The sequence below is a fragment of the Notolepis coatsorum genome (assembly GCF_963971535.1).
Source record: "Notolepis coatsorum genome assembly, chromosome: 10".
Taxonomy (NCBI): Eukaryota; Metazoa; Chordata; class Actinopteri; order Aulopiformes; family Paralepididae; genus Notolepis; species Notolepis coatsorum.
Window position 1 is genome coordinate 95,590,983 of NC_140174.1, and position 12,889 is coordinate 95,603,871.

A 12,889-nucleotide genomic window follows, 5' to 3' on the forward strand; every position below is an offset into this window, starting at 1 on the left:
AAACAACATACAAGCTAACGTTATAGACCATTAAGCATAAATTATACTTCTGTAGTATAAGAGACCAGAGTCACCAGAGACGTCACGTAGCCCAGAGGGCGTCGGCTGGTCAACTAGCAAGTCCTAGCATCCATTCCTTGGAAGGTTTTTTCCCCCAGTCGCATTGCCATCTTTAGAGAGAGGCTGAGGAGGGACGATCAACATGTCAGGGTACCAGGGGAAGAAAAATATTCCACGAATTACAGTGAGTAAATTTTTTGAAAATATAATTTCTTGCTGAATATGCGCTTGGCCGAATGGGATTAGATAGACGGTTGCTAGTATAGGTTAGCTATCCAGAGTCAGTTACAGCCCTGGCCAATTTAAATTGTATTATATTCTGTTGTGCTTTTATTTTAATTTAGTTTATATTCCATTTTATTTTATATTCCACCTTTTAATTTTATTCTACCGGGCGTAATCGTAATTGTCGCACCAAAAACGACCACATAAAATTCCTTGGATGTGGAAACTATATATACTTGGCAATAAAGACCTTTCTGATTATGATTTCTGGTTATGATTCAGAGCTCGGTTACGGTCTAGTCTGTGCTAGTATCCATTCATTGAGCTGTCACTAGAATCGCACCGTAAATCGGACTATAGCGGTCCATCATCAGCACCGCTTGACACTGATGATGAGACGGGATGGACAACAACCTTGCAGAAAGCGACTTGCCCATTGTTTGACTCGTTTATTATTAGTGTATTATCGTGTTTTTATTTAAAGGCCTGTTCGGTCTGCCGCCTGCGCTATTCTTTTCATTGCGTCTTGTTCGCCTGCTATTAGTGAGCTAGTTAGCTCGATCTCCTCCCAGTCTCAGCAGCATCCTCACTCAGCTCGTTGTAGCCTATATGGTGCTAGCAGCATCAGCATCGGGCTCTCAGGTTATCACGTTGAGGAACATGTTCCATAAACCCCATTTCCTCCGATTTGAATCCATCCATAAGTAACAGCCTATTGCCCACGTGATCTTCACCAAAGATTAGACACCATTTCAACATTGTAGCAATAAAGTGATTTGGGTTACTTTGCCATTATTATCTATCTGAAATTGTGCAAAATTAGAACTGTTTTAATTTGCAGAATTTATAGGTAGCTCTGTGGTCCACAGATTCAACCCCAAACACAACGTGTAGGCCCAATGGTGGGGGGGGGGGGGGGCATTATATGTGAAAGGAGGAAACCTCTTTTGTAAAGTAGGTCACTGGATATGACACCCACCCTATTGGGTGGCCTAAGCTTTGATCATGCAGCTTTTATGGCTGGAGTGCTGAAGCATAATAGGTTGATGAAGATAATGACTAAATAGAATAATAGAATAGCAGCCAGCAACCACATTTATTCTTTAATATATTCACTGGCCAAAGGAATTCACACTTTATTATCAAGTCATTCAAGTGTGTTTTTTCAGGTAGCTGTGTATCAGAACCCCTCAAGTAGAGGAAATCTTAATGAAGCAGGTATCTCAGACAATGACAAGCAGCAGCGCTAATACCTCCCCAGCTGCCCAGCGCCCTCAGACCTGTGGAAGACTTCCTAATTAGGAATGTGGAGTGGTGTAGCCTACTTTGTATACAGCTTTTAACAAAGCCTGTAGTGTTCATTAGACAGGTGAAATCCTCTTTCAGTGTCTCAGTGCCCGTTTTTCTTAGGCAGTTGGCCTCGCTGGTATGCGTGCCATTAGCGTTAGCCACGCTTATAGGCCTCTTTGCTTTTGGAAAGAGTGACAAAAAAATATATATATATATTGTGTGCATTCGACTAAGAGGTTGGCAGTCGACTACGGCTCCTTTCGATTGATTAGTCGACTATTCGACTTGTCGTGGTCAGCCCTAGTCATTTGTAATCAGATTTGTTATTTGACTTGCCACAAATCTCACCCCACTTATTGTCTAGTGATTGATTCCGTATTTACAGGTGATTGATTGATTGATTGAAAACTTTATTAACAGATTGCAGAATGGGTACAATACAGTATGGCTCAATACACACAATTGTTAAGGGGATGCAGACCAGAGAAAGACTTTCGTCTTGTTTACATCAGGGTCCCCCATTTGACTAAATGAAGACTGACCTGAGGAACAGGCCGCTTGTATGCGTCTCAGCATAAATGGACCCCCTACCAGTGAATTCTCTACCAAAGAGCCCTGGAGCTTTTCTTTCAAAAGCCCAGGAAAATGAAATGCTCTAAGGCAGAATGTAGCCTATGCCACTGAGACTTCTTAGGTGTAAAGTGCTGTTGTAGTGTTATGATTTGTGTATGTTAGACAGTTAGTATGTTCTATGTATCTATGTCTATGTTTTCTATTTATATTATCTATTAAATCATCTATGTTCAATACAAATAGTGTACATTTTCTTAAGTGTTGAGGCATGTCATTAACTCATTCAGCGCCAGTCACGAGAAAAGTCGAGTTAACTTGCCAACCGTTCAGCGCCAATCACGATCGTTATTTCTTTTATTAGCTATATCCATTCATTTTTCATCCATCCAGCCTGATGTTATCATTGGGAATGGGTCTGAGCTCGCAAAGGGCAAATACCGCCGCATACGCCTTCCAGCCGGTATTGCACTCCATTTGAAACAATGTAGTTTGTTTTCTGGGCTGAGCCGTGCCGTGCGGGCGGGGTTTAAATACTCCGGTAGGACGAGCGTCTACAACGATACATCTACGAGGCTTGTTTTCTTAAAACAAGATTAAATTGACCAAAATCAAGAAAGAAATAAGCAAAATTATCTGCCAGTGGAATAAGATAATTCAAGATAATTCTACTCAATATTGGACTTATTGTACCAAATACAAGATATTTTCACTTGATATCAATCAATCAAATTTATTTATATAGCACGTTTAAACACGACGCTTGTCAACCAAAGTGCTTCACATAGCTAAGCTAAGAACAAAGAAAAGTATAAAAAAAAAAAAAAAAAAAAAAAATCAACGGATAGACAAAGGAAAAACAGAACAACACGTCAACAAGTACGGCAAGAGTCAAAGTGAGTCAGGGGAGGCCAGGCGATATAGGTGGGTTTTGAGTTTTGATTTAAAAGAATCGATGGAGGGGGCAGATTTAATGGACATGGGGATGCTGTTCCAGAGGTCAGGGGCTGCGACCGCAAAAGCACGTCCCCCCCTAGACTTGAAGTTAGACCTACGGGTGGTTAGGAGACCCTTATCACCCGATCTTAGGGCCCTGGCGTTGGTATATAGGGGGTGAGGAGGTCTGCAAGCAGGGGTCTTACCATTTAGGGCTTTGTAAACCAATAAAAGGACCTTGAAGTCTATTCTAAAGCGCACCGGGAGCCAGTGGAGGGAGGCAAGTACAGGGGTGATGTGAGCTCTCTTCCGGGTACCTGTGAGCAGTCTAGCGGCAGCGTTTTGGGGGAGTTGTAGACGGGCTATGGTGGATTTATTTAGCCCCAGGTACAGGGAGTTACAGTAGTCTAAGCGTGAGGATATGAAGGCGTGAATTACTCTTTCCAGGTCTGAGGGAGAGAGAATGGCCTTGATCCTGGCTATGGACCGGAGCTGGAAAAAGCACCCCTTCACCACCGAGTTTACCTGCCTCTTGAAGGAAAACTCAGGGTCAAAGAGCACGCCCAGGTTTTTAACAAATGGCTTGACTAGGGGAGACAGGTTACCCAGGTAACCCAGGTTAAAATGATAAGATTTCATTTTTTGCAGTGTACAAATATGCAGCTACCTGGGCCTCCAGAGCACTTCTAGTGTCAGCGGACACACCAAAAACATCCTAGCAAATTCACACGCACATGACTCCATGAACATGAATAACCTATCTCGAACAATTTTAAGGTCGCTTTAAGCTATTTCTCCGGCAGCGTGCACTAATATGGATTCCGGCAGCGTGTGCGCAGCACAGCACCACTGTTGAATTTTTTTTCAGGGGAAACACTGCACATACACACAGTCCTCATATCCCTCCTAGTTACACATAGACACAGTCCCCCCACACAAATCTTCATTACATTTCATCAGAGAGGTCAGAGCCCCCTGGGGAATTTTTTTGGGGTTCAGTGCCTTGTTCAAGGGAACTTAGGCAGGATGGTGGGCACCTACCATGGCCTCTAGTGTAAAGTTTGCATAAGTGATAGGACGGAGTGCGTGTGTTGCAAAGGGCATAACAAAACAGGAAGAAAGGCACCAACATATCAATCAATCAGATTTATTTATATAGCACATTTAACATGACACGTGTCAACCAAAGTGCTGTACAGAGGGTACATAGATACATATAGACAACAATCACAACTCTGTTTTATGGGAGGGCAGTAGGGCACACAGGCAGAACAGGGCATGAGTCAGTGAACGGGAAAGGCTAGTAGGTAGAAGTGGGTTTTGAGCCTAGATTTGAAGGCATCTATCGACATAATCAAAAGGGTTCCGGTGGGAGAAGCAGAGAGAGGTTCAGTCAGTGTGAGGTTCAGTCACTACAGTTTGACTCTGATCAGTGGCGGCTCTACCACTAGGGGCGCTAGGGCGCCGACCCACCTGCTGGCCAGCTGCTGTTAAATCAGAGAAGAAGACAATAAAACTTTTTCGTTTTTGTGTTTTATAGCCCTATAAATAATATAAACATGTTTAAAATTAATAATATTTACTCATTTTAAGTATGTTTGTATTTCCAATGCACAATATAACGTTATTATCTAAATAAAAAAAACATCGTTTTCCAGAGCAGGAAGTGACATCACGTTTTTTTTTTTTTTTTTTTTCGGCCCGGGCTATACGCGATAGCGCTCTGAGTACGCGTCACTGTTTGATCGCTGTCTCCGTCACAGCCAATCAGTGCATACGGCGTTGTGCGTTGAAATATGACTATTATGTTGGAATCCGAGCGCGATTTGAAGCGGTCTAGAAAGCAGCGTGAACTTCCGTGAGAATTTCCATAGCCGCATTTCGCGGAGACGCTCTCTGATTGGCCGACGCCAGTATTTTTTTCCATGGCAGAATTTCACAGAGACGATCTCTGATTGGCCGAATCCAATTTCTAATGTTCCAATTCTAGCTTGGTTCCTAGGTTGGTCTAGGACTGTTGTTTGTCTTAGAGCGTGCCGTGCCGTGACTGCAAGTTCTTTAGACTGTTAAGCTTAGGCACTCTTTCAAAGTTGGTTAAGGTTAGAGTTTGTCTTAGAGCATGGCGATAGAACGCCAGGTAGTTTGCAGTCTGTTCGAGCGGAAATGGACAAAGGAATGTACTTGTTGAGTGTTGTGCTAACGTCGACGAGCTCAGCTGAGCTAACACTTGGCTAACAAGCTATATGGCGGATTATACACGTTTATCAAGCTCTCCTGCCCTGGACGTTTCAACTAAACAGTGAGTCTCTCTCTCTCTCTCTCTAACGTTAGTAGTACTAGGCTGGTGCGGGCTAACTGGCTATCGTTCTGGCAGCTAACGTTAGTAGTACTAGGCTGGTGCGGGCTAACTGGCTATTGTTCTGGCAGCTAACGTTAGTAGTACTAGGCTGGTGCGGGCTAACTGGCTATCGTTCTGGCAGCTAACGTTAGTAGTACTAGGCTGGTGCGGGCTAACTGGCTATCGTTCTGGGAGCTAACGTTAGTAGTACTAGGCTATCGTTCCGTGATTTGTTTACTTGGTAACACGGGTTGCTAAGGAATTTAGGTTCGAGGTTGAAGAAATCTCTCTCTCTCTCTCTCTCTCTCTCTCTCTCTCTCTCTCTCTCTCTCTCTCTCTCTCTCTCTGCTTAACGTTAACGTTTGTAAATAGTTTTTTTTAGGAGCAGTACTACTGCTGGCCATTCATGAAGCGAGACATTGCTGATTGTTTATTTATTTTATAACACAAGACTATGACTACCAACTGCCTAGCCAGCCGTGTATCAATCTTGGATGCAATAATAACGTTACTTAACACACTGACTATGTCGATGGCTCATTGATTTAACTACTGCAGCTCTCTCGGATTGAAAATACGTGGATTATGGCTTGTTCAATATCGTCTATGTTTGAATGAATGAATGAATGAGAACTTTATTAACAGATTGCAGAATGGGTACAATACAGTACGGCTCAATACACACAATTGTTAAGGGGATGCAGACCAGAGAAAGACGTTTGTCTTGTTTACATCAGGGTCCCAGATTTTCGATTCATATCGATAGTTTAATAGCTAGCCTTGGCTCGTTTAACAATATGCAAAATATGTGTACAGCCCTGTACTCATACTGAAGTTATTCTTGGTATATAATAGGTCTGATTGTGTAACGAATCGATTCCACGTCGCGCTGTGTGTGAGAGAGAGAAGGAGAGAGGGAGAGATCTGCCTGTGTTTGTAGACGGGCGAGTTTTGTTTCTAACTTTTCTATTTATATATTGTGTTTCAAGTTGTGAATTAGAGTCTAGACTATACTTTATTTGACTGGTTGTGTGTTGTTGTAGTAACAGCTGAGCGACTCGTTCATAAGAGCCGATTCATTGCCGTGAGCGTGAGTCGAATCGCTCACGTCTTGCCATGAGTGTTGCGTGGTACTGTACTGTACATGTTTGCATTTTGCAAAATGTTTGGTATAGCGCCCCTAGTGGCGAAGTACCCACCGGCCGCCACTGACTCTGATGAAGACGCACCACTCCTAATAAAATACCTTTATTTAATTTAATTTCAAACGTTTACTTCAACTCGTAAGACACTGAGGTTACCCTAGTTTACAGCGACGACAAGCTTACAAAACAAGACATGATTTATCAGCAATCTCATACATATAGCATAAGAATTTAAACAATACAAAAATCAGCTAAGACAGTGGTCGGAGAGCATACTTTTAAATTCAGCAAAAGAAGGACAGAACCTTAAGCTTCAGAGTCAGTCGGAGGGCATTCCAGGTGTTGGAAGCTTCAAAGGAAAAGGCAGTTTTTCCCAGTTGAGAGCAAACTTGAGGAACCCTAAGAACCCACATACACACATATATATATTATTGCCATAAATCTGTGTGCTCCAGTGTTCTAGTTTGGACCAAATCTCTGAAGTCTGTCCTTGTAGTAAAGAGGAGTTAGGCTATATCTGCCCCACTTAGGGTAATCGTAGCCTTTTACATCATGTCAATATATCCAGGTCTTGTAGACTTAATATATTCACTCTCTCTCAATCTACTCCGGCCATTAGGAGGTTGATGTCTGTCTGCATCCATGCAGGCCAATTCTCCCTCTAGTCTAGGGGATGTAGCCGGCCATGGCTCTTCCTGTGGTTTCTGGAGTGAATCTTCCATCATTTTCATTAGCGACCCCCCACTCTCTCCAGAGACCTCCAGGGTAACCTTAGGAGAAGTAGGCCAGCCTACTACGCTCTCCTCCCCTCTCATAGAAATTGAGCTGGGTTATTATTATGTGTGCCACTGTGTAGGTTCTTGCTCCCTACTCCAGGTCACCATCACCTATTAGATTAGATTAGATTAGAGCGGCTAAGTGGCGCAGTGGGCAAGGCGCTCGTCACTAACGCAGGAGATGCTGGGTTCGAGCCCAGCTCTCGGCGTTGCTATCAGCTTGGCTGGTCGTTCATACTAATACAATTGGCAGTATTAGGGGGTGGGAAGCTGGTGGGTGGGGATCGGACGTTGTGGACAGCGACCCCTACAGGTCAGTTGGTGCGCCTGCGCAGCAGAATCAGGAAGCAACAGGGGCGGCGTGTCCCTCCTACGCAGACCCCCGCCGCTGAGAGATCGCGCTGTGCAGGTGAAAAGATGCGACGGCTGCCTCCTCGTGTACCGGAGGGGACACGTGATGCAAGGCTTCGTCCACATTGCAGCCGGCCAGTGGGAGGCATGGTCTAGCAACGTTCAAGACAGGGGAGGGGTAGAATTGGACAATACGAAATTGGGGAAGGGAGAAAAATAGAAAATGGGGAGAAAAAAGTAGATAAAAAAAAGATTAGATTAGATTAAAATGTATTGTTGTTATACAGCACAAGTAGGCCCCTACAGTACAACGAAAATAAGTAGTCAATGCATTTATTGTCAATCATGCATTATTTTTGTTTTTTACAATGTCTCTGAAGGAACCACATTATCACCATTGCATCCTGTCACCTGTCTCTTGGGGAAAATGTTGAACATTGTTTATCCCTTTCACTACCATACTACCAAATGGTTAACCCTTTCACTGCGACAATACAGAAGGTTAACCCTTTCACTGCCACACGACAAAGTGTTAACCCTTTCAGTGCTTTCACTACCACATGGTTAACCCTTTCACTGTGACAATACAGAAGGTTAACCCGTTCACTGCCACACGACAAAGCGTTAAGCTATATGGCTTTATATCCAGTTAGCATGCACTGAGACAATCACTATTGTAACTGCTGTGCTAGCAGTTTCACCTCAGTGTGTGATTATTACATCTTCACATGAAAAAGAACCTTCCTACTATCTCATGGAATATTAATTCAGTAATACTCACTACTGTTCTAATAGAAAATAGATTCCCCACAGTATTCAGTTTGCAGATGACATGAAATACCGTTTCCTCCTACAGAGTGACCGTCTCCTAATCAAAGGGGCGAGGATAGTGAATGATGACCAGTCATTCCTGGCTGACATCTACATGGAAGATGGCGTCATCAAGTAAGTTCTTCTGTCAGATAAAATACCACAAGACAAGATTTGACTGCCCCCGGGGGTAAATGGTGTCATTGTCGATGGCTGGTTGTTTAAAAGCCATTTAGGTGTATTGATTTTCGAAATAACAATTCATCAGGCTACTAAAATGTGACCGTGACTATTATGGTCGTCCCTTGTGACCTGCTTTCCATTGGGAGCAGTGTATCATTGCTCTCCTCTGATCGTTTAAATGTTAATACTTACCAGTCTGCCGTGAATGAGTTTCAATATTTGACCTGGCTGAAACCCTCATAATCCTACTGTACCAAATTAAAGTACAAGGCATCTTATTGGTCTGGCTGTGATGGCAGTGGTTGGTCTCTAACTACACACCCTCAAGACCCCTACACTCTGCATCTTCTAACTACACACCCTCAAGACCCCTACGCTCTGCATCTAACTACACACCCTCAAGACCCCTATGCTCTGCATCTTCTAACTACACACCCTCAAGACCCCTATGCTCTGCATCTTCTAACTACACACCCTCAAGACCCCTACACTCTGCATCTTCTAACTACACACCCTCAAGACCCCTACGCTCTGCATCTTCTAACTCAGTGCTTCTCAAACTTTTTCTGTCAGGCCCCCCTTTGGCAGACCAAAATATTTTGGGCCCCCCCCCCCCCCCCCCCCCCCCTCGCCCCAACAAAATAGTCATGAAATGGGCCATGTTTAAATTTATTGAAATAACACCAATATCGTGACCTTTCAAATTGACAACACCTTCCCTCGCGAGAGCCACCTTGCCTCGCTGTGAAACAGCACTGCAGAATGGTCAGCTCCCATCTCCTCACACAGCGCAGAGAACAGGTGTGCTTTCAGGGGTCGGGTTTTGATGAAATTTACCACGTTTATAACTTCTGTCAAAACCTCATTCAGCTCAGGGCTAAGCTGTCTTGACGCTGGCGCCTCTCTGTGAATTTACAGTGCGTCCATTGCGCGTTTGGCAAGACCCCCTTGATGAGCGCCTGTAGCCCCCTCCTTTTCCCTGCCATGGCCTGCGCACCGTCAGAGCAAAAGCCCACACAGTTCTCCCATTTCAGTCCATGTTCTGTCAGGTAACTGTCAATAATTTTGAAGAGCTCATCAGCTGTCGCTCTGTTTTTGACATATTTGCAAAACAGCAGATCTTCACTCAGTGACTGGGAATTTACAAAGCGAACATAGGAAATAAGCAAACAGTCTTTATTGCTGTCAGTCTTTGACAAGGCAACACGCATGTCATCCTCAAGGCTCAACTTGGCCCTATATTTTGTTTTCAGAGCTGTCATGGATGAAAAGCCAGCTTCACACAGATATGTGGTGCTGAATGGTATCAACACCTTAACTGCTGCATCATGAGATACTTGGTGGGCCATGAGATGAGATTACTTGGTACTCAGCACCACACTCTGAAACGAGCTCTCCAGGTGGTATCAGATGAGATTTCAATGAGTTCTTCCAAGAGTTTGGATGGAGATGTTTCAGGAAGCTTTGTCTCAATGTTGTCTGTAAAGTTATTTTTTATCCAGAGTAACTTGGTGATCCTTTTCTGTGTTTTATTAAATATTGATTTTCAGATTTTGACAAATGGTCAAACTTATCCAAATATGGTATTTTCATGGAGAACAGTGCAGCTGCAACAGATAGAACTTTAGTGAAAATGTTCTGTAATAAAAAAAGTTTATACTTTTTTTTTTTTTTTTTTTTAATCTCAAGGCCCCCCCTGTCATGCCTCTGCGCCCCCCCCTGGGTGGCGCGCCCCCCACTTTGAGAAACACTGTTCTAACTACACACCCTCAAGACCCCTACACTCTGCATCTTCTAACTACACACCCTCAAGACCCCTACGCTCTGCATCTTCTAACTACACACCCTCAAGACCCCTACGCCCTGCATATTCTTACTAAACACCCTCAAGACCCCTACGCTCTGCATCTTCTAACTACACACCCTCAAGACCCCTACTCTCTGCATCTTCTAACTATACATCCGCAAGACCCCTACGCTCTGCATCTTCTAACTACACACTCTCAAGACCCCTACACTCTGCATCTTCTAACGTCGACTAAAAACACACTACTTCAATCAATATATAAAGCCAAACAAAAACAACCTACTAACCTTCGTACTGTATTTTACTATTAGGCACTTTACTACTAAGTAATCTACACTGTGCCTATATTACTACCTACTATACTGTCTATACTACTATGCACTCAAGACTGTAGCACTCAAGTTCGCCACTGTTTGATGAACAATGTTACTTACCCTTAGCTGCCAGAGTTGTACCCTTCCTGCTGACTTGTACAGAACTTGTAAGTCGCTTTTGGATAAAAGCCTCAGCTAAATGACTAAATGTAAATGTAATGCTAGAATGAAAAGGTTGTATCTGTAAGTGAGAATAGGTGTACGACGTGGCCTTACCATGACTACTCTGGCCATCGACCATATGCACATGGTGACCATTTAGATCTGATGTCACTCTCTGGGCTGGAACAGGGTGGAAAGGAATCCCAACCAGAGCATGACATAAGAACAAAATGGCCACTGTGTGAATACGGTCGATTTCTGCAAGTCTCTATTTAACGTCTCCCTCTTTCATCCCTCTCTCTCTCTCTCTCTCTCTCTCTCTCTCTCTCTCTCTCTCTCTCTCTCTCTCTCTCTCTCTCTCTCTCTCTCTCTCTCTATCTCTCTCTCTCTCTCTCTCTCTCTCTCTCTCTCTCTCTTTTAGGCAGATAGGAGATAACCTGATCGTCCCTGGAGGAGTGAAGATCATCGAAGCCCAGGGGCGGATGGTGATGCCGGGGGGAATCGATGTCCACACCCGCTTCCAGATGCCTGACCGGGGCATGGTGTCAGCCGACGACTTCTACCAGGGCACCCGGGCGGCCCTGGCCGGGGGGACCACTATGATCAGTATGTCCTGCTAAACTCTTCCTGTTGATGGACTCATGAGGTAGAGTGGTCGTCTGGTAATCAGAAGGTTCCCGGTTCGATTCCCACTCATCCCGGGCAGCGTGTCGAAGTGTCCTTGAGCAAGACTGTCTGTCTGTCTGTCTGTCTGTCTGTCTGTCTGTCTGTCTGTCTGTCTGTCTGTCTGTCTGTCTGTCTGTCTGTCTGTCTGTCTGTCTGTCTGTCTGTCTGTCTGTCTGTCTGCCTGCACCAGCCATAACTCCTACAGTTACACCCGGTCCCGTGAACACATCACTCCTGTTCTCCACTCTCTCCACTGGCTCCCGATGAAACACTACTCCTCACCTTCAAAGCCCTCCACAGCCTGGCCCCCCCCTACCTGACTGATCTCCTTCTTCCCTACCGACCCACCCGTTCCCTCCGGTCCTCCTCCACTGCCTCCCTCACTGTCCCGACATCCAAACTTAAAAACGTTGGTGATCGGGCCTTCTCTCGCACTGCACCCCGACTCTGGAACTCCCTCCCTCAGTCCATCAGAGACTCCCCTACACGCCACCTTCAAAGCTCGCCTCAAAACCCACCTGTTCTCCCTTGCCTTCAACCCCCCCCACCCATAACTCCCCCCCCCCCCCCTCTCCAACCTGATTGATGTCTGTCTCCTGTCTTTTTGTCCTATCATGCTGTCTTCCCTGTTCCCCCCATGGTCTCATGTTCCTTTTGTTTTTGTTTCTTGGTTGTTTCTTTGTTTTTGTTTCTTTGTTTTAGTTTCTTTGTTTTTACTTTGCTCCCGACTATTGTCAGCGACTTCGGGTCATTGAGAAGCGCTATATAAATTAAATTAATTATTATTATTATTATTATTACAGTTCTGATCCGATTTGGATAAAACTTCACACATATGATGACTGTAATAGGAGGATATTTATTAAATCATTGTGACATAAAAGTATTTTAATTTCCATCATTGCCCATTGAAATCAATAATGAGGGTAAACATAAACACAAGAGGGCGGTTACAGGATTACTCCAGTAATCAGCTCTCTGGCAATACTTTACATGGCGATGCCCGAGTCAGCCTCGTGATGTATGTGAAATACCTATGATTGTTCCCCAGCAGTTGTTTATCTTAGTTACAACACGGTTGTGTTAGCTAGGCAACGTTGTGAGGTTTTTAGAATGTTTGCTATTTGGCCAAAGTAGGCAGAAGGAGACGGCTGGTCTAAAGTAGGCAGAGCGATACGGCTGGTCTAAAGTAGGCAGAGCGAGACGGCTGGTCTAAAGTAGAAAGCACGAGACGGCTGGTCTAAAGTAGGCAGCAC

At 44.4% G+C, this 12,889-nt stretch overlaps 1 protein-coding gene across 1 annotated transcript in view; it reads left to right on the plus strand.

The window, feature by feature from the left end:
* Positions 1-202: 202 nt before the first annotated feature.
* Positions 203-12,889, plus strand: part of LOC311235210 (dihydropyrimidinase-related protein 2-like) — a gene marked incomplete at both ends in the record, with an annotated part of 39,946 nt that continues 27,259 nt past the window's right edge. Inside the window, 3 exons of the mRNA XM_084322610.1 lie at positions 203-244; positions 8,548-8,636; positions 11,389-11,573. Coding sequence (XP_084178736.1) covers positions 203-244; positions 8,548-8,636; positions 11,389-11,573 — 316 coding nt within the window. The remainder of the gene's footprint in view (positions 245-8,547; positions 8,637-11,388; positions 11,574-12,889) is intronic.